General features: G+C 43.0%; 1 protein-coding gene across 2 annotated transcripts in view; it reads left to right on the forward strand.

Annotated features, from left to right (window-relative positions):
* The first annotated feature begins 8,860 nt into the window (after nt 1-8,860).
* Nucleotides 8,861-21,286, forward strand: part of mpped2a (metallophosphoesterase domain containing 2a) — a 98,235-nt gene continuing 85,809 nt past the window's right edge. The window contains exons 1-2 of one of the 2 annotated variants that reach the window (XM_057835307.1): nt 8,861-9,211; nt 11,214-11,484. In XM_057835307.1, coding sequence (XP_057691290.1) covers nt 11,372-11,484 — 113 coding nt within the window. In that variant the 5' untranslated portion in view covers nt 8,861-9,211; nt 11,214-11,371. Of the gene's footprint in view, nt 9,212-9,482; nt 10,604-11,213; nt 11,485-21,286 lie in introns of those variants that run through there. The other variant, XM_057835312.1, reaches the window with a different exon arrangement.

A 21,286-nucleotide genomic window follows, 5' to 3' on the forward strand; every position in this document is an offset into this window, starting at 1 on the left:
GTAGGCAGACTTTTGTGGAGGGTATGAAAACCATATAGTGTTTATCTGAATGTTTTGGGGGAAAACAGCCACTTTCCCATTCATCTTCACTGTATTTCAAATAAATACAACAACTCATTTGGCAATTAGCCCCAGAAATTGGACTGAGCTCTGTGGCTGCCATTGATAAGAAAAATAAATTATTATTTTTAACTGTAAGGGTGAGAAGCAAACGATCATGTTTCTGTGCCATTAACAGCAGCAGATGTCCAATCAATTTTGACAGGCAGGGCAACCATTGGCTGCTAACTCACTCAATCAAATATATATGTATATATATATAACACCATTATAACACTATGGTGTTAAATACAAATCATATCAGCCATCCATCGGTCTTCTTTGAGGTCGGGTCACAGGGACAGCAGCTTCAGCATCCCATACCATACTGTTTCCTCTGCTAGTTTGTCGGTCATCCCAAGGCCAGCTACAGTAGATCCACCTGCAATTCGCACCCACATCTTTTGTTTTCTCACTAGTAAAGGAGACCTAGTTTTAGACTGGCGGTCCAATCGGGCTGGAAGGGCTGTGGCGGGCCCTGCCACCGGAGCCTCGGGGAGTGGGGTTTGCACCCCCACCCTATTAAATTCTCGCCGCAAAGCCTTTCGGACCCCCGCCGGCTGATGAGGGGGCCAGTAACCAGGTTGGTGAGGGCACGCCTCGCGTCGCAGTGGCGCTGAGGAGTCATCCACTGGACCTCGACGCTCTCGGCTGATTCTGAGGCGTTCGGTACGGGTGGACGCTGGATGGACGCCTGGAACAAGCTCTCACTCCAAGATGATGCCAGCGTGTCTGCCTTGTCTTTTGAGCTTGCCAGGTTGGGCATCGCTGTAGTCGCCTTCATCGACCAGGCAGTGGCCAGATCAAGGTAGGTGGTTACACCTATGACTGGTCGGGTCGAGCCGAAGGTCGGCGCACCGAGGGTTTGGCCATTGTGGTGGCCAACAGGGGGGCTTCGCAGGTCAGGGAGGTCATGCTGGTCTCAGAGCGTACCATGAGGGTGCGACCCGCTCACTCGGTGGGCGTTATGTTGTTTGTTGCAGTGTACGCTCCAACCAGGGAAAGTGAGCTTCCAAAGAAGGGAGCCTTCTACACTGAGCTTGAATCGGCGATGGATGCTGTTCCAAAGAGAGACACAAGGATCGTGCTTGGCGACTTCAACACTGTCACTCGTACGTCATGGGACGGCTAGGAGTCATGTCTCGGTCCTCACAGCTCTGGAACGTGTCCCCAAGGGAATCTGTGACGACAACTCCGAGAGGCTGCTCGACTTTGCAGTAAGTCGCGGTCTTCGGGTTGGAGGGTCGTGGTTCACGAGGCCGAATTTACGGACCTGGTATTCTAATACTGGCCGAACTGCGAAGGAGCTCGATCATGTACTCGTGGACGGAACTGTCGTCTCTTCCAGAGTGGCCAGTTCTTCAGCACTGACCATCAGTTGCTGGTAGCGACACTGAAGCTACAGCTATGGGCATGCCGCATTGCGCGACGGCCAGCCAAATTCGGCTGGATGTCGGAAGCCTGCGCGACCCCCGGGTGGCAGACGCGCACTCCAAAAACCTGACAGAATGGCTTGGGCGACTGGGCGTTGTGGGGGAGGCGCAGGATATGTGGACTGGCTTCAGGGACTGTGTCCGGGCGACAGCTAGTGACAGCATCCCAAAGTTGCCCGGGGCCATCGGAGTGGGCTTTCGGAAGCGACGTTAAACATCATCGACGAGAGCCGCAAGGCAAGACTTGACCACAATTCCGAGCCCTACAGGCAGCTGAGGAGAAAGCCCATCTGCACAGTTCATGGGGAGCAGGAGGACACACATTCCGGCGACGCTCGTCTGGTTTTCTAAGTCATCCACGAGCTGCGTTCCTCTGCCTCCCGTCCAAGCTGCACGGTGGTTCTAGCTGCTGATGGCACAGTCCTGTCGGAAGAGGACGCCCCGTGGCGCTGGGTTTAGTACTTTGAGGAGCTGCGTGGGGCCGAGCCTCCCAGCTGAGAGCTCCCCGCCAAGGGCATTGCATGCCTGACGCCTGACCCACTGGTCAACATTGTTGTGCCAACCCTTGAGGATGTCCGAAAGGCTGTTGGCCAGTTGGGGGATGGGAGTGCACCAGGCAACTGCGGTGTCTACGGATAGACGCTTAAAGCTGGGCCGACGCCGCCCTGCGGGAGTTGCAGGCACTCATCTGCTCCGTTTGGAGCTCGGGTGACATTCGAGAGTGCAGCAACCACCACAGGGTCACCCGCCTCTCAGTGCCCGGCAAAGCCTTCACACATGTACTTCTGAACAGGATACGTCAGCAGCTACTCGATCACCAGCGTCCTGAATAGTCTGGGCTCACACCAAAGAAGTCCACTGTCGACCGCATCCTAGCACTTCGCGTTTTTTCAGAGCGACTTCTTGAATATGAGAAGGAAGTATTAGCTGCCTATGTCGATTTCAGGAAGGCGTTGGAGTCAGTGAGTAGAGACGCTTTGTGGAGACTTTTGGAGCTCCGCAGCATTCCACTGCACCTTGTTCTCATCCCGGCTCTGTACTCTGGAACAGAGGGTGCTGTGTAGTAGCTGGAAGAGAATCTTGCGAATGTAAGGGTACCGGGCCGGGAAGGCGCCCGGACCTACGCTAGGAGATCAGCCGCTGAGTGGAGCGCGAGGGTGAACGCAGCGAAGCGTCTTCCTTGCACGTGTCCCCACACCTGACCTCACCTGAATGACAGCAAGACCCGGAGGGGCATGATTGAGAGTAACCCCAAACACCCCCAGATCAGCTCCTGAGTGGTTTTTAATGCCTGGAAATCTGCGCTCATTGCATATCAATATTTATACAATGTCTAAGCATAAAGAAGTCCATATGTCCATTTGGCACCTGGACACCTTAGGCCGCAGCTCAATTAATGACTTTGTAGTCGTGTCATTAGGCCTGCGGCTGAATGTCATGGACGCTCGGGTGAAGAGAGAGGTGGAGCTGTCAACTGATCACATTATGAGTTGGCTCCAGTGGTAGGAAAAGATGCCAGTCTGGAAAATCTGAATGTTTTGTGAGGTAGGGCTCCACACGTTTTGCATTGCTTGCATTGGTGTGCCTAACTTTTTTTTTGGATGCACCAGCACAAAATCTAGGACCCATATTTTTCATTGCATCGCATTTGATGCCATACTTTGTAGAAATTGCTTGTCGTAATGAAGTGCTTCAGTGAGTTTAGATTGAACATTTTAATTTAAGACATTGAAAAACAACAAAATCCAAATAAGTGCTTCTGCTTAAAGTCCGTCACTGAACAGAATTTGAGAATTTCAAACTTCCTAAAACTTCTAAAATCCTAGATGGTTAGCAAATTTAGGATAAAGGAAACATTGTTTTTCCGATTGTTTACGCTTTCAGTTTCCAAAAAGGATCAGTTTTCATTCAGAATTAAAGGTAAACTCCAAACATGGTAAAACTGACTAGTTATTTGAATAAACGTTGAGATGTGCATGAAACATTTTCGAGATATCATCTCGTGTATTCATAAGCATAAAATGGTAATGAACCACCTACACCTTTCACCCATGGCTTGAAAAATTGGATCATTTTACGCTTTCATCTGTTGGGAAAGATCCGCAAAAGTTTGTTAAAAAACGCGAAGGTGTCTTGTGAATGAATGTATAAGTTTTAATACACATAATTTATATAACTCAAAGTGTTGTATATATTAAAGCTTTTACCTGAGAGGGATTTTTGTATTATTGTAGTTGCGCAATGTGTCCCCACAACAGATCAAAAACTGGGTGATCTGTGTGTGCCCACAATGACATAAAAACAAGACAAGTTTGTTCTGTGTATGTCCACACAATGGCATAAAAACAAGACAAGTGTGTGAAAGTGTGCGTAACTGTGTGTAGATGCAGTACCATGTTCTGTCTACAGGGGCAGCACTGAGCACACACACTTCACACAAAAAAGTTGGTTTTCGTGTATTGTGGGTAAAGCGCTGAAATTTTGACAGAACGTCTATCTAGTCATTTTATCACTATATCAATGATAAAAATTGTGGGGTCCAGGGTTTTGGTCCCCACAAGTTTTTTGGTCCCCACACTATGACTGGGCTGTCAGGTGTTGGTCCCCACAATGTAGCAAAGACAAACACACACACACACACACACACACACACACACACACACACACACACAGACAAGGGGTAACGACAACGAGGAACAGGTGAGCACAGGAGGATGCAGATTGGAGGATACACTAGGAGGCACAACAGGTGAAATCAATGGTCAATCACAGGGACAAGTCACACTCGGAGAAAACCAACACAAAACCTAACAGAACCCCCTCCCCCCCAAGGGAAGGATCCCAGACGTCCCGAAGAAAACAAAGTCCCAAACACGGCGAGAAGAAGGATGCTGGGAGGAGGCAGCAACATTAGCCCGTCAGGGCTAGTCAGGCGGGCGTCCAGGACGCCAACCGTGGGCCGATCGCACGGGTTGATCAGGCGGGCGCCCGGGCGAGGTAGGACTGTCGTTCATGCCACCAAGCTGTGGCAGGAAGCAGGAAGCAACGTCGTCGTCGTCGTGAGGATAGTCAGGCACGCAGTCGTCGTCGGAGTTGGGCGGACCAGGCACGGAGTCGTCGTCGGAGTCGGGCGGACCAGGAACTGCGTCGTCGGAGTCGGGCGGACCAGGAACTGAGTCGTCGTCGTCGTCGGAGTCGGGCGGACCAGGAACTGAGTCGTCGTCGTCATCGTCGGGCGGACCAGGAACCGAGTCGTCGTCGTCGGGCGGACCAGGAACCGAGTCGTCGTCATCAGGCGGACCAGGAATCGAGTCGTCGTCATCGGAGTCGGTCGGACCAGGAACCGAGTTGTTGTCGTCGGAGTCGGTCGGACCAGGAACCGAGTCGTCGGCGGCGGAGTCGGGCAGACCAGGAACCGAGTCGTCGGCGGTGGAGTCGGGCGGACCAGGAACTGAGTCGTCGTCGTCGGAGTCGGGCGGACCAGGAACTGAGTCGTTGTCGTCGGAGTCGGGCGGACCAGGAACTGAGTCGTCGTAGTCGGGCGGACCAGGAACTGAGTCGTCGTCGCCAGCAGCGGAGTCGTCGGAGTCTGCTGGCGGGACAGCAGCGGAGTCACAGGAGAAAACAGGAGTGGTCGGCGCGGGCAGCACTTGACTGCGGGGAGTCGGCGCGGGAGGCACATGACTGCGGGGAGTCGGCGCGGAAGGCACTTGACTGCGGGGAGTTGGCGCGGGAGGCACTTGACTGCGGGGAGTCGGCTCGGGCACCGGAACAGAGGCAGACGGCGAGGCGCTGGGATGGGGACTAGGCGATGAGGTGCCGGGATGGGCACCTCGGGCAGCTTTGACATCGGCGCAGGAGACACGGGAGCTTCGGGAAGCCACGACGTCGGCACCGCCATACGCCGTCGGCATTGACGACCACGCCAAGGCCTTTGGCAAATGCCTTCTGGTGGCAGGGGTGGCAGAACAGCCTCATTAGGCCACAATGAGCCTGGGCGACCCCGCAGACCACCACGGGGGGGTCCCCGATAGATGGCCCAACGGGATCCCAGGTAGGAGTCTTTGGCTCGGAGCTCTGAACAAGACACAGAGTGTGGAGAGTGGAAGGAAAAACAACCAGGGGAAACAGAGGGCGTAAAATCAAAATCCGGGTCAGAGTCAGAATCAGAATATAGGAGAGTCTAACAAAATGTGCTGTGGTCGGCAGGTGGGCTGAGTTTGGCCTGATGGCCGTCGGCGTGCCTCCCGAAAATGGATCTTTCCCGCTGGGTCCACAATTGTTTGCGTCATTCTGTCAGGGAAACCGGGCAGGCAGGTGGTGTGGACCCAAATGCAGGGAAACAAAAGGCAGCAAGGCAGGTGGTGGTGAACTCAAAAAACGTTTTAATAATACCTAACAAAAGCACAAAGTACAACCAAAAGTACTGGGGATCAAAAATGCAAGGTTCAAACAAAACTTACTTTATCGGAGGAACTAATACACGAGGGCTTGGACAGGACTTCGACATCAACGTTGACATAGACAATGACGCAACAAGGAGTGAAAAGAAACTGGGAGCTTTGATACACACACACAGACAAGGGGAAACGACACAACGAGGAACAGGTGAGCACAGGAGGATGCAGATTGGAGGATACACTAGGAGGCACAACAGATGAACTCAATGGGCAATCACAGGGGCAAGTCACACTAGGCGAAAACCAACACAAAACCTAACAGAGTCAAGCAAGGTTATTGTTAAATCTATGACACAACAACAAATTGCAACGGAGTGCTCACTCAAAGTGTCGTGGGTGTTGGCCAAACATAAGAAGTCTTTCTCTGAAGGAGAAATAATAAAAGGTTGCATGACTGAAGTGATGACAGCAATGTTCGAAGGAAAATAAAAGGAGGAAATGACTATGGGGTTATAATGCTGACACTATAACAAATCTCGCTCCCAGATTCATCAACCACAAGACGCACTGAAGTACTGGCTGATGATGTGAGTAAACAGCTTTGTGACCCCCAAATGCCATTTGTCTCATCGAGCAGTGTTTTACAGTTAAAGTTACTGTCAATAATTATTATGTTTGCACCTTAATGACAGAGCTTGTTATTTATGTTCAGTACATGTACTGTACTACTTGCACGTTTTCTTTTTTGTCCAGCAATGTTTTACAGTTACAAAATTTACTGTCAATAGTTATTTTTTGCACCTTAATGACAGATCTTGTCAATTATTTAGTGTACATGTGTAAACATTGTACTTGCATGTTTTTTTTGTATTTTTATTCTCAGTCAAGAAAATGTTTTGTCAGTTTATTTTATTTTAATCAGAATGTGCATTGTATTTTTGTTTGGTCAAAAGAAAACCACCTTTACCACCTTCGACCTGCCTTGTACTTGACCGACATTAATAAATGGACCCATGCTTGTATGAAAAAAAAACAAACAATTGTGGACCTTCAAGATTTTGATTTAAGGACCCCTGCACTATACCCTTTCCTCGGTTTTCTTGTTATTTTAACGGTAAAAGTCTAGCAACCACAGCTGCCAGTATTTTACAAAAACTTTAATGTCTGATTGTCTGTCTGTCAATCATACAGTATTTTGTCTTTAGAACATACTGGTCCTTCTCAAAAAATTAGCATATTGTGATAAAGTACATTATTTTGTGTAATGTACTGATAAACATTAGACTTTCATACATTTTAGATTCAAGCCTTTTATTGGTTTAATATTGATGATTTTGGCAAAAATCCCTGTCTCGAAAAATTAGCAAATCATGAAAAGGTACTCTAAAGAAGCTACTAGCCTAATCATCTGAATCAACAAATTACCTCAAAACCCCTGCGAAAGATTTATGAGGCTTTTTAAAACTCCCAGCCTGGTTCATTACTCAAAACCGCAATCATGGGCAAGACTGCCGACCTGACTGCTGTCCAGAAGGCCATCATTGACACTCTCAAGCAAGAGGCTAAGACACAGAAAGACATTTCTGAGCGAATAGGCTGTTCCCAGAGTGCTGTATCAAGGCACCTCAGTGGGAAGTCTGTGGGAAGGAAAAAGTGTGGCAGGTAATGCTGCACAACAAGAAGAGGTGACCGCACCCTGAGAAAGATTGTGGAGAACGGCCGATTCCAGACCTTGGGTGACCTGCAGAAACAGTGGACTGAGTCTGGAGTAGAAACATCCAGAGCCACCTTGCACAGATGTGTGCTGGAAATGGGCTACAGGTGCCGCATTCCCCAGGTCAAGCCACTTTTGAACCTGAAACAGCGGCAGAAGCGCCTGACCTGGGCTACAGAGAAGCAGCACTGGACTTTTGCTCAGTGGTCCAAAGTACTTTTTTCAGATGAAAGCAAATTTTGTATGTCATTCGGAAATCAAGGCGCCAGAGTTTGGAGGAAGACTGGGGAGAAGGAAATGCCAGCATGCCTGAAGTCCAGTGTCAAGCACCCACGGTCAGTGATGGTCTGGGGTGCCATTTCAGCTGCTGGTGTTGGTTGCCTGTGTTTTATCAAGGGCAGGGTCAATGCAGCTAGCTGGAGCACTTCATGCTTCCATCTGCTGAAAAGCTTTATGTAGATGAAGATTTGATTTTTCAGCATGACCCAGCACCTGCTCACAGTGCCAAAAACACTGGTAAATGGTTTACTGACCATGGCATTACTGTGCTCAATTGGCCTGCCAACTCTCCTGACCTGAACTCTATAGAGAATCTGTGGGATATTGTGAAGAGGGAGTTGAGAGACACCAGACCCAACACTGTGGATGAGTTTAAGGCCGCTATCGAAGCATCATGGGCCTCCATAACACCTCAGCAGTGCCACAGGCTGATTGCCTCCATGCCACGCCGCACTGAAGCAGTCATTTCTGTTAAAGGATTCCCGACCAAGTATTGAGTGCATAGCTGATATAATTAAATGAAGGTTGATTTTTTTTTTTTTTTTAAATTAAAAAACACCTTTTTGTATTGGTCGAATGAATTATGCAAATTTTAGAGATAGGGACTTTTGGTTTTTCTTGACTTTTTTTTGCCAAAATCATCAATATTAAAACAATAAAAGGCTCGAACTACTTCAGTTCCTTGTAATGAATCTAAAATATATGAAAGTCTAATGTTTATCAGTACATTACAGAAAATAATGAACTTGATCACAATATGCAATTTTTTTTTAGAAGGACTAGTACATTCAAACTGCCGACGATGAATGAAGGCAGCACGGTGACTTCCTCGAGCGCCCTTCTCCGCGCTCTCCCTCCCACCCGCGCAACTCACCACGCGTGTGCCCGCCGGTGAGGGCGCGCGCACGGGAGGTGGCTGGGGGTTGTGCTCGCTCCTGCTCTCTGACCCCAGTGGCAACTCCGATTCACTACACTCTGCGCCGTCGGTGGGAGGCTTCTCTCTCTCTCCCCTCCCGCTTGTCTGTCAGAGTCTCTCGTCCGCCACCCCCTCGCTCTCCTTGTCTGGTTTCTTTGCACAGAAGCCAGCCGAGGTCCCACCGGGTCGAAGGTTCTGCCCTACCTGCACAATACCTCTGCCACTCCGGACCGCCGCCGAGCTCTACCCCGCCTGCTCTCCTCTGCTGCCGCATGGACTCTTGTCTCTCAACCGCGTAGAGGGCGACCCCGACCCGACGCTCTTCCTCCGGCTTGACTAAAATAAAAAATAAAAAACCTGCAAGACGAAGGTATAGGATCCTTTCCTCTCGAATATGAAAGCAACGGAAGAGGGACTAAGGGTAGAAAGGGGAGACGAACGACAACGTTCGCTGATAGCGTTACAAAGCCATCGTTTTGAGGTGGCTTGTCATTTCCGTGGAGGAACAAGAGATTAGCGCGGGGCTGTCTTGACACTGACCACCTTCGGGGGCTTTTTAGGAGACCCGGGACCAGAGTTCAGGACTAAACGGACCTTTCTGTTTGTGTAGCAGGCGGTAGTGTTTAGCCGCACATAGCACACACATCGCCAGCGTGCCTGATCGAAAGGGTCAATTTATCCGCCGTCACCCCCGTTTTGTTGCTTTACCGGGGTGCTTTCCAAGCGGAAAGTTGAAGCCTATGCGGTTTGCGGTGCACACTACACGGACACCAAATGTGTGCGCACCGGCGTCACAGCCAATCGGTTCGAGTGAGGAGCTGCGAGGCAACAGAAATCAGATTAGAAAAAAGGAACTGTCGGGGAAGGTTTAGCACGCTAGGCTAGAGGGCTAGTCGCTGCTACTGTAGCCATAATGTAGAGATAGTTTGAGTAGCAACGCGCGTATACGTACAGTACGTACACGCGCGCACATGTATCGAAGCATAGACAGTTTGGAGCACAAATGCTTAGCTTGCGTTTTCAAAAAAAGTCTAGTTTTGTTTTTAGGTGTCATATTGTAGGAGTGTAGAAATACTGTTAAAGTACTGCATCTAATTGTATTTTGATCAGTTGAAATAATTCAGCGAAGACAGGATTTTTTTTGCATAATTTGCTATATTGTTATTGAAGATCTAATGGAAAATAGCCTAGGTGCAGCTTTGTAAGAAGCCGTCCTCAGATTGTCCTCTCAGTTCTGGGACATTCACAAGGAACTGCAACCACACAAAATACCCTTTTGATCATAGGAATTTTTTGTTGAACATTCATGCTTTATCTCTAAGTGGGAAAACTTATTGGCATTAAATAGCTACTGGGGGAAAAAGGAAATATTGACACCCCCCACACACTGTATTTTCAAGGAATGAGTTGCAGTTAGATATATTGATAAGGCACATTCTCAGCTGACCCAGGATTAGGGATATAGATTGTTTAGGATGGTTTCTTGTTGCTGTAATTGACATGCATTTTAACAAATTCAGTAAATGCATGCAACCATTAAATCAGCCAAGAGCTGTTGATTTCCCTCCAAAAAGATGACAGACTGTAAATTGAGGGCAGTCTTCTTTTTATATTCCCCAACCCCTCTAATACGGTTGTGTATGCATCAGGGGCCGTCGTATAAAACACTTGTCAAACCCTTCACTTCAGTGGGCACTTTACGACCAGTCAGGGAGGTCAGGCAGGAGGGAGGCTCAGGGTCCAAGCAGACACAACTGTCGCGGTGAGTGAGTTCTGGAGATGCATGGCCACACTTCTTTTAGCTGCGTTATCCTCAAAGACGTTAATAATTTATTTTGGCTTCTTTAAAAACAGTTACGGTTATGCAAGAATATTTTAGAGGTTCCCACATGGGATTCAGTGCAACAGGGCAATTTTAGAAGGTAGGGAAAACAAAAGTTTAATTTTTGTGGGGTGTGCAAATTCAGACGTGCCGTGTTTCTTGATTTCATTTTTTTATGATGACGTTTTGCAACTGCTATACCGGACCCAGTAGCTTTTGTTTCATTAAATGTCAACAGGCTGATACCTGAATATGAAGTGTTCTTATTTCAATCCTTTTCTTAAAAGCAAAGCAGTTATTGACGGATGATAAGTAATGATGTGTAGTTTACTGAGCATTTTGTTTATTCTTTTTGCTTTGATTTTTTTAAAGTATGCTTAGACATGCAATAAGATGTTCTTTACAATTGTGTTTATAAATGTTTGTAGTTAAATAGTTAGTTGCAAATGCAGTCTTTGACCAATTATAATTAGTTGAACATAATGGCTTGTGTTTAGTTTTAGTTCATTTTTCTCCCTTGCCTTTGACATCTTTTCGTTTATTCGTACAGCCGGCAAAGTGCTGGGTCGGTGAGCCGGGTGTTTGCTGTCGCAGCTGCTGTGGGTGACTTCCTGGGCTTTTTCTGAGCCGCTCCAAAGGATGTCCGCTGCACGCATTGCTGCTGAATCCCGGTGAACAAACGGCGTCTCATGTCCTCACGTTGGAAGGATGGCTCATGGCAAAGTGACCATCACAGTGGATGAGTACAGCTCCAACCCAACACAGGCCTTCACACACTACAATATCAACCAGAGCCGCTTCCAGCCTCCACACGTCCACATGTAAGTGCACGCCTGACACACATCATAGCACACCTGTCAAGTGCCTGAAAACAAAACTTGTTCCAAGTGTTTCCTGCATAATATTTGGAAAAAAAAATGTTGACTCTTAAAAGCACAGTAGATTTAATAATGGTTATATTTTGTAAAACAACAGCCTTCTACTGCAATTTTTTTTAAAAAACTGTAACAACTACGAAAAACTAGTGCTAAGTCAAATGTAAAGCACATAGAGAAATTGCACTTAATCACAATTGAAATCTAAATCTAAATTTGATTTTCTCTTAATTTTTTTGTTTTACACAACACACTCAATAAAACGTGTTTAGTTTTTGTGTTGATACATTTGATTTGCGGTTTATTATCATATTATTTTGCAGATCATTTGTATTTTTTAGATTCACTTCTTATGGGTTTAAGATGAAAATAAATGCTGTACTGTTGTACAACTTGGATGCGTAAAAAATGTGTCACATAGATGTGGCCAGTTTAGCAAGATCAAGGTGTCTAGAATTTGGGATTGAAAATAGGACAGTTGCCTTCTGCTTGTTGCTGGCAGTGTTGACATACTGCTCCCACAGTATTGTTTTGGAATTTCTGTGAACTGTGAGAAGGGCTGGCGGCAGAGCAAGTGTTGGTCCCTCCAATGTGGAAAAGGAGACAAGGTCACCTAGCAGTTTATGTTATGTCAGTCCGTTTTAATGGTTGGCGCAGGGGGAAATAAATCAAGCCAAATACCTCAATTTGAATTAAGGGTAACCATGCCGGACAGCACAAGACACATTCTGGTGGGATGTCTGAGCCTGCTCACTGAATTTATCTCCCGCTAGAGTTTAGTTTCATACCTCTCTGATTCAAACTGACAGGTTTCGTCGCAGTTTCTTTATGGTGTCGTGGTGTGTTTCATCTCAGCCTTTTAATGGCAGTGTTGCACCAATTGACTGTGCTTTTCAATGGGTTTGAGAAGACGCAAGGAAAAATGGTATGGCATATGTTAAAGACCCAAACGAAGGTGAAAGTGTGGATGTTTCCTGTGAAGGTGGAGGAAAAATAAAAGTGTTCTGCATTGTCACCTCACCACCTCGAATTGAAATTGAAACAGAGTACGGTGATGCACATATTTCAGACATTAGCCTTGCTGGTGAAAGACCAATTTGGCTAATCAAAACTGTCCTCTTCAAACGCCTTGCCTGATTAAAGTTAACTTAGCCTCAGTTCGGCCGAAACAAACACCTGCATGGGGGCCGTCCACATCAACTCAACAATTGTGCTTCAAATTTGTAGTTCAATTTCAACAAAAAGTAAGTTTAGTCATATAGGCCACTTTGTCTGGCTTTTGAAATCAGTTACAATTATCCGAGATCTCAAGTTAGCCTGCTAATATTTAACAACAAAGATTTTGGATATTATTGTTTCTTATCAAATTCTCCTATTTATTAAGCTAAATAAAGCCGACTATTTCCTTCCTGATAATTATTAACAATTAACAGCTGATGCAAACAAAATTATAGCTTTACCATTTCAATCTATTTTGTAATCATGCATTTGAGATAAAAACAGTCATTCGTGTCACTCCAAGATTTCAGGACCCAGCGCCAACCTTACAATCTTATATCTTTTACTGATTTGACGTTGTAAATATTTTGGAAATTTTATTTATTTTAAATGTTTATTCCGGTTTCTTTGCTGTAATTTGATTAAAGTAGAGGACCCTGTTAGGAAGGGATGGGATAGGGCACGGGGCCTCTCTCTAGATACGCGTTTGGATAAATGCATTAGACTGTTTCCTGGCTTTCACAGAGGCAGCAGTGTTTTATGCTGTCATTCTAAAACTCAGACTGGGAACCCCATGATCACAGGCATACACACTGAGCCCATCCCCCCCGCTATGTTTAAATGCTTATAGAATACACACTCTGCACTAGAAAAGGAAAGGCTTATTTATATGTGAGTGATAATGATTCGACTTGCTCGAGGTTCCTCTCTTGGTGCATCCAAAGTATTTGTGAATTAAAGAAAAAAGGAGGGAAAACAAAAACTCAAGTGAGACAGTTGCTTCGCTTTTGAAATACAATCCCTCTTTCTGCCCCCCACTCCTTTCCTAGAGGGAGTATTTAGATTTTGTTTTAGAGTACAGCAGTACCTTTTGTGAAGCCCAAAAGGTATCTCTCTATGAAATACATACGTATGAAAACATGCATGTCACAGTGGCAGTAATGCTTTGTAATGTGACCCTGAAGTCCATGGTCATTCCAGGCATCATGGGACGTCTGTCTGTGCCTGGAAGTGAGCGACAGACCGAGTCCAGGTCTGGTTTATTTTTCTGTGCAGACTCAGTGTGTGAGTGTGTGTGTGTTTTCTTCTTGCTTCAGCCCCCTCGCCATCGTCTCGTGAAATGAAATGCTCAACAACTTGGAACATATGCTTCGAGTTGGGACACTAATGGCTTCCAATCCAATTTAAGTAGAATGTGGGCCAGACTGCAAGCCTAAAATACAAACAGACACAAAAAAAAGCAAAGAAGAACTTGATGTCTGATAGCACAAGTCTTAAATCGAAACTATGACAGCCAATGGACAAAGCTTTACCTGAAATTCTACCGAGGCTCAATGTTTTTAGATAAGACAGTTGCAATTTTTTAGGTAGAAAATGCGTTTTCATTTTAATTCACAATTTTATTCAACCCAAGCTTCATTGCAAAATTCACTATGTACGGTATATATGTATGTGCACTATTTACATATGGCACAGAAATTGCACAATACTATCAAAACATTTCCATCTTTCACAGTAGCTGTGTAACAGGGGTCCCCAAATTACGGTATCCGGCCCGCGGCCACAAAAAAAAAAAAAAAAAAAAAAAATTCTTCAATAGTGTTATTAATTTCCTGGCTTTTTTCTGTGAAGACCCCAGAGAGGGTTATTTGGTTATTATCTATTTAATTAATAGTGTTATATATATATATATATATATATATATATATATATATATATATATATATATATATATGTTATATTATATTATTTTTATTTTATTCACTTTTGTTCCGTGAAGAATCCAGAAAGGGTTATTTGATTGTGGCTTTCTGAAAAACAATACATTTTTACATTTAGGCACTCCTACAATCATCACACCTTTTCTGTTACAAACTGAACCCAGCCCCTCATCAGAGAAGGGAAAAGTTATGTGGACCTCACAGGAAAAAGTTTGAGGACCCCTGCTGTGTGAGGTAGTCCTCAAAATGTTTTTTCATTGGTCACATTGGTTTACATTGTAAACATGCATTCAATAGACCTACTGAATGCAGACAAAAAAAAGAAACATGAAATGCAATATATTGCATTAAACGAAACTAGTGCTGCAACGATTAATCGATTTAACTCGAGTATTGGATTAGAAAAAAATATTTGAATTAAATTTTGTTGCTTCGAGTATTCGTTTAATTAAAGTGGCGTTTTAATGGTTTGTTTTGAAAGTGTTTGCATTCGGTTTTCTTGATTAAGGTGGATACGCTGCCCTCTTTTCTGCCTCTTTTCTTATGGCTGAACAAAAGAGCCAACTGCTCCCTGTTAAGACCAAAGTAAGCTAAGTTTTTGTTTGAGCTAATGTTTTTGATTGCGTTCATAATTTAGTTTATAGGTATATTGAACCGTTTTTTGTGGGAATATGTGTCTGAAAAATTTGTTAAGAGCACTGTAAAAAAAAACAACTTTTTATAGCATTTAAGCTAACGAACTTTTTCTATGTAAATTAGCCAATTTTTTTTTTCTTGTACGTAGATCCTCATTTAAAAAAACAAAATTATACTGTTTGAGGCTCAGCTCATGTATTTGAATTTGTCATGTTCCTTATCCGATTACTCGATTATTCGAACTAACTAGTCCATCGATTAATCGACTACTAAAATATTCGATAGCTGCAGCCCTAAACGAAACAATTAAAACTGAATACAGATTATCCACTTGTTTTAAACGTTACTGCTGACTGCCGAGAAAATATAAACATTCTGTCAGGCAATTGAATGCAATTTCTTTTCTTATTTTAAACGCAATAAAATATGTGATATGATTTTGCTCTTTTAGAAGCAAAGTGCTTTTGTTTGAAAAGCTTACAACGGAAGTAACCGCACATTCACGTCTGGCTGACTAACTCAGTGCTACATTAATCTTTACTGGATGTAGACATGTGGCGATTACTGGTTTCAAGGTATACCGTGGTATGAAAACATCAAGGTTTCAAAATCGCAAAAATCTTCCATCATACCGTCCCTAAGGTATTAGCAATTTTTATGTCCCAAAAATGCATGGAGAAATCCCTCGCTTGCAGCTGCAAGGCTCAACCACCCCCACCCCACCGGTTGTTGCTCAGTGGCAGTGAGTCAGCTGTGCTAGATGATGGCTGGAGGAGGTGAAACTCCTGAATGTTTTTCCCCCCATCGAAGAAAACAAAATCGATGTTATGGAAATACTTTGGCTACAGAAAAGTTACAGACAGCCGCCGCTTAGAGGATGAGGGCCAACCGACATGTAAAACATGTTTGCGAAGGGTGGCGGCTGATACAAAATTAAACAAAAATTAACGATTGTTGCTCAGTGTCAGTGAGTCAGCAGTGCTGCACAATGGCTGGAGGAGATGTAACTCATGAACTTTTTCCCCCATCGAAGAAAATGAAATCGCTGGTATGGCAATACTTCAGCAACAGAAATGTTACAGACGGCTGCGGCTTGAGAGCCAACCGACATGTTGGTGGCTGCCGAGGAGGCAATAACTCCAATATGATTTCGCATAATACAAAATTTAAGGTTAGTAAACACAGTCATGAATGTTTCCCAACAGCTATGAGCGTTACTCCAGCGTCTTTAGAGTGTCTAGCGGTGGTAAAACGTGTTTTTTTTCTCTCTGACAACTGTCTGTGTTGAGAGAGTGTGCGTATAATGTAAACATGATACAAGTCATACACACGTTGTTTTTATGGAAAATAATTCAATTATTTTTGTTGTGATGAATGTAGAGCTGTGGGTTTAGGCTCACCTAAAGGACTGCATTTATTTTAATTTTATTTAGAATAATTTGTTATTTATTTTTATTTATTTTACCTTAACATTACACTTATGTTCCAATTTGCTAATGTTTTGAAAAATAAAAATCCTGTTCAATGGAAAAAAGTTTTTTTTTTGTTTTTTTTTAAACCCCAGATATCTCGGAATACGTTTTAGAGCTGTAATTGCAATACTGGGATACCGTGAAACCGTGATATTTTGGCTTAAGGTTATCATTCCATCAGAATATCATACTATATCATACAAATGCCTAACGTTAGAGGCTTACGACATACAAAAGTACCTGTATACAGGGTATGCACGGGTCCTTGAAATCCTTGAAAATGTTTGGATGTTCATGTCATGTTTTCAAGGTTTGAAAAATGCTTGAATTTTGCGTCGTCCTTGAAAATGCTTGGAAGTGTTAGGCACACAATATATTTTTGGACCCCTCCCAGAAATATGAGTTATTAAATGAGGTAAAATGAAATAAATTTGCTTCATTGCTGCTACACGCTTGTTCTGAAGTTGCTTTCCTTTGATGTCCTGCGTCACATCGAGTACAGTGCGTTTGAGTCCGTGCGTGAGTAGTTTCAAGTTTAATCAAGCAAACAGTATACATTAGGGATGGCCCTGATCCGATCACATGATCGGAAATTGGGCATTTTTCAGAGGATCAGAATCAGGTGAAAAAGATCAGGGTTTTTAATTTAAAAAAAAAAAAAGAAGATTAAAAAAAATTTAAGAGCTAAAAAGTAAAATAATCCATAAAATACAATGACATTGCGAAAAGATCAAGAAACAACAAGGCTGCCCAAATTTATGCACTTTGCTTCTTTTGTTTGAATTATTATTGCAAACTTTCTGTAACTCCTACAAACATTTTTTTTCTTCCTCTCAAATATTACTGAATTTGTATGCTATAATATTTAACTGAAATTGTTGATACATACAACCAATGATTTTTGTAAAGGAAAATCTGGCAAATAATCAGGGATGCCCAAACTGTTTCATACCAATTTAGCTGCCAAGTCATGGGCAGAGAAACAAGGTGTGGAGTTGTTGTAATGTATATCACAATTAGATTCCCCAAACCTTTTCAAAAATAGTCAGACACCATCAAATTTATTTGGTTGTTAAATTTCACACATGATGGTTGGTAAAGAATACAAGAGAGGCAACTTTTTTTTTTTTTTTTTTTGTGCGACCAACTTAACAGTTTTCCTTATGTCTACTTTAATACCCTTTTTACAGTAGCAAAAGTGTCTTCATAAAAATACAATTTTACATTCCCCTTTTATCTTAAGATTGTGCAAATGTATCTATCATTATGTTGATTCAAGTGTTGACTTTACATGAGGATCTCCTTAACGTACCTGTATGTTCAGTCAGACGTGTTTAGTTTCATTTTTTATTTTTCTAAGAGAATTATGCCCTCTGTAATTTTTTTTTTAACTAATAGGGGATCTCACTTGCTTTTTGAAGACCTACAGTATTGCCAATAGAGTAGAAACAGACAATGAACAGAGAAAAAAGGCTAAATAATCTCGATGTAAGTGATTAAGAAGACGATAATTTTTTTTCACTTATAGACAAAGTAACAGTCATAGAATAAATTGTACATGCATTAATGCAGCACATTGATTAAATTAGTCGTTCCCTGATTCATTCCTGCATTAGTACAATACCAACACAACCTTATCTGTACTGGTCAGCTTGTTAAAATATTTGTACCTCAACCAATAGAGGCGTGCGAAATTTCCGATTTTTAGATTATTCGCGATTCGGCCGTGGAAGATTAGAGAACGATTCACAAATATCCAAATTCCGATTATTGAATTATACCAGGTAAAGCGGAAATAAAACACAGTCAGCGCGGTCTTTGGGACGCAATTAGGAACGGACCAAGAGTAAATATCATGTTCAACTCATGCCGCTAAATAAAAAAACAATCATACCTGACTGCGGCTGACAGCCGCTACAAACAACACCCAGTTGCTACGAACATACGGCTACAGTAGATATCATATATATGTAGAACTAGATGCAAATGACAGACGACGTCGGTGTTACAACATGTATTATTGAACAGAGATGCGAAATGACAGACTGGCGTAAGTAAACATCGCCATCTTAAAGTAGTAGACCTCTCTAGAAGGCTCTGTTGTAGCGAACCTAATTAACTTTTTATCTAAAATACTCCTAAATCGGCAGAATCTTGTGTTGGATCTATCTTTAAATGATGAAATAGTTTTAAAACTTTGACAAAAGTAGACAGAAGGGAAATTATGGAATAACGGGAACAATTTTAACAACTGTAACAGTTGATTCACAACATTAAATAAATTGAATGTAGTTTAAAGCTGCTGATACAGAATGGGGACTGGAGTTTTTTTATTTACTGTTATTTTTGTATATTTGTTTACTATGTTAACTTGATACTGAAATAGTAGTTTGGTTTAGCCTGAGAGGATTTTTGAACAAAACATTTAACAAAAAAAAAAAAAAAAAAGGAGGGGGGGTACATCAATAATCGTTTTATAATCAAATCGGAGCCTCTGAATCGTAATCGAATCGTTAGTTGCCCAAAGATTCCCAGCTCTATCAACCAACATCCCAGCATACATTGTTTACCATCCTGTATGACTGGATTCCTCCCTAACTCTATTATGACATGTAGGCTATGCATTGTTGGGACTGGTTTGATCCACTGCAGCTAACATTTTTCTATTTCTTACACTGGAGTGCTACCACTACTTTGTTCACGTTACCCAATCTGTGAAAGTATAACACTGCACTCACACGTCAGCTTGCGCTACTGTATTCACATTCCACATAATTACAATGAATGGACTATGTTAACTTGATTCATTGCACATTCACAATTTCTCAAAGGGCTAAAGAGAAACGGGTTTTTGATTGAACAGTTACATGAATAATTTTTCTAACGGAAATACTCTTCTACTCTTCATGGCTGCCTCTGATAAGAAATATACACTGTATTAAAACTGCCATTTGTCACCCTCAGCAGGGCCGAGAGAGAGACCGAGAGAAATGTTACGTTATTCACCTGAACTGAATCCAATTGGGCATGCATTTTACTGACTGAATATAACACAGAAGGGCAAGCACCCTAAGAATAGAGTGTTTGATGATGTCCATGCATTCCTGACTTCAGGCCGGATGAGATTGTTTCAATGTCCCAATGAATGGCCATGTGACGAGCTGATTTGCTGTTTTGCTATACTCATAGCATTTTGTTTAATACTAATACACATTGGAAAATAGGGATGGGAATTGATAGGATTTTTACGATTCTGATTCCATTATCGATATTGCTTAACGACTGAATTCTTTATCGATTCTCTTATCGATTGTAATTTGGGGAAAAAGAAGAACAAACGTTTTGATTGGCATCGAGTTTGTTGAATCAGAAGTCACAAACTCACAACGAGGTCAAAAGAGGCCCAAATCCTCAACGTTAACTGTGGCAATAAGTGGCAAATACACAAGAATGTGTAACATTTTACTAAAACATTTTTCTAATAGAAATAAAAAATATTGGTATATATTGGCATATAGGTCATTGTTCTGCCTTTGGCTATATGTGTTAAAGTGTATTATTTACCATTATATTGAAATGCATACCTTTTAGTTTTTATGGTGCTTTCACACTCAAGTAGGGGCGCCCTTGCACTTCCTCACGCGAAGAAGAACGCGCTCATGTGAAGAAGAGCGCGCTTACACGCGAAGAAAAAGTGCCGCATTCAAGCGAGTGAGAGAGTTAGTGAGAGAGGGAAACATAACTACGAGCCTACATTTTTTGTTAATGTTTGTAAAATATCTACAGAGGCAACGCCTGTATGTATCATTTTTTTGTGTTGTTGTTGTGTGTTTCCACTCGTGAACGGACACTTAAATCCACTTGTGTAGTGGTTTGAACAATGTGCTAATGTTAGCGAATGCATGCTAACCAATTGTGTTATTACTGTATTAGCAGCTAATCATCGCTGATTTACGTTGATGCGAACCTTTTTGTTATTGGGGACGAAATTGATTTGTTTCATTTCTATTTTTAGTTTCACTCTTCAAGTAATGGTTGAATAAAGTCAGCAAATTATACCAACGTCTTCTGCATCGTCATTTGGGAGTTTAGCTAGCTGTATAGCCAGGACTGAGCCTTAGCGTCTTGGTGAGGACAGTGCAGTCGTATTCCCTCCCGATGCAGTTATCTCCACCTTGCAATGACTGCAAGTTGCTTTGTTGTAATTTTTCCTCTTGAAGTGAAGACACACTATCGAGTGTTTGAACCTACATGCTGTCATTGTTAAGTTTACGCTGCAATGCTCGTGCTAAACCATCGTAACCTTTCATTTTCACCCTCTTTCCTGGTGAAGTGTAGCCACACTTTGGAGCGAGTGGTTCTTGGCGCCATGCTAGTTTGATGCGTCTGGACACCAAGACACGTCACGACGCAATACGCGTCTTTAGGAATCGTTAAAGGGATCGTTAAGGCTTTTTCATTTTGATGTCGAGGCATCGAAACACTAGGAACCGGTTCGGAATTGGAATCGGATTTCGATTCCCATCCATATTGGAAAAGGCTGTTTATGCACAAACCAAAACTAGTACTAATTTTAGTATTTTTTAGGGCTGTCAAACGATTAAAATTTTTAATCGAGTTAATTACAGCTTAAAAATTAATTAATCGTAATTAATCGCAATTAATCGCAATTCAAACCATCTATAAAATATGCCATATTTT

Source organism: Corythoichthys intestinalis, chromosome 1 (genome assembly GCF_030265065.1).
Source record: "Corythoichthys intestinalis isolate RoL2023-P3 chromosome 1, ASM3026506v1, whole genome shotgun sequence".
NCBI lineage: Eukaryota > Metazoa > Chordata > Actinopteri > Syngnathiformes > Syngnathidae > Corythoichthys > Corythoichthys intestinalis.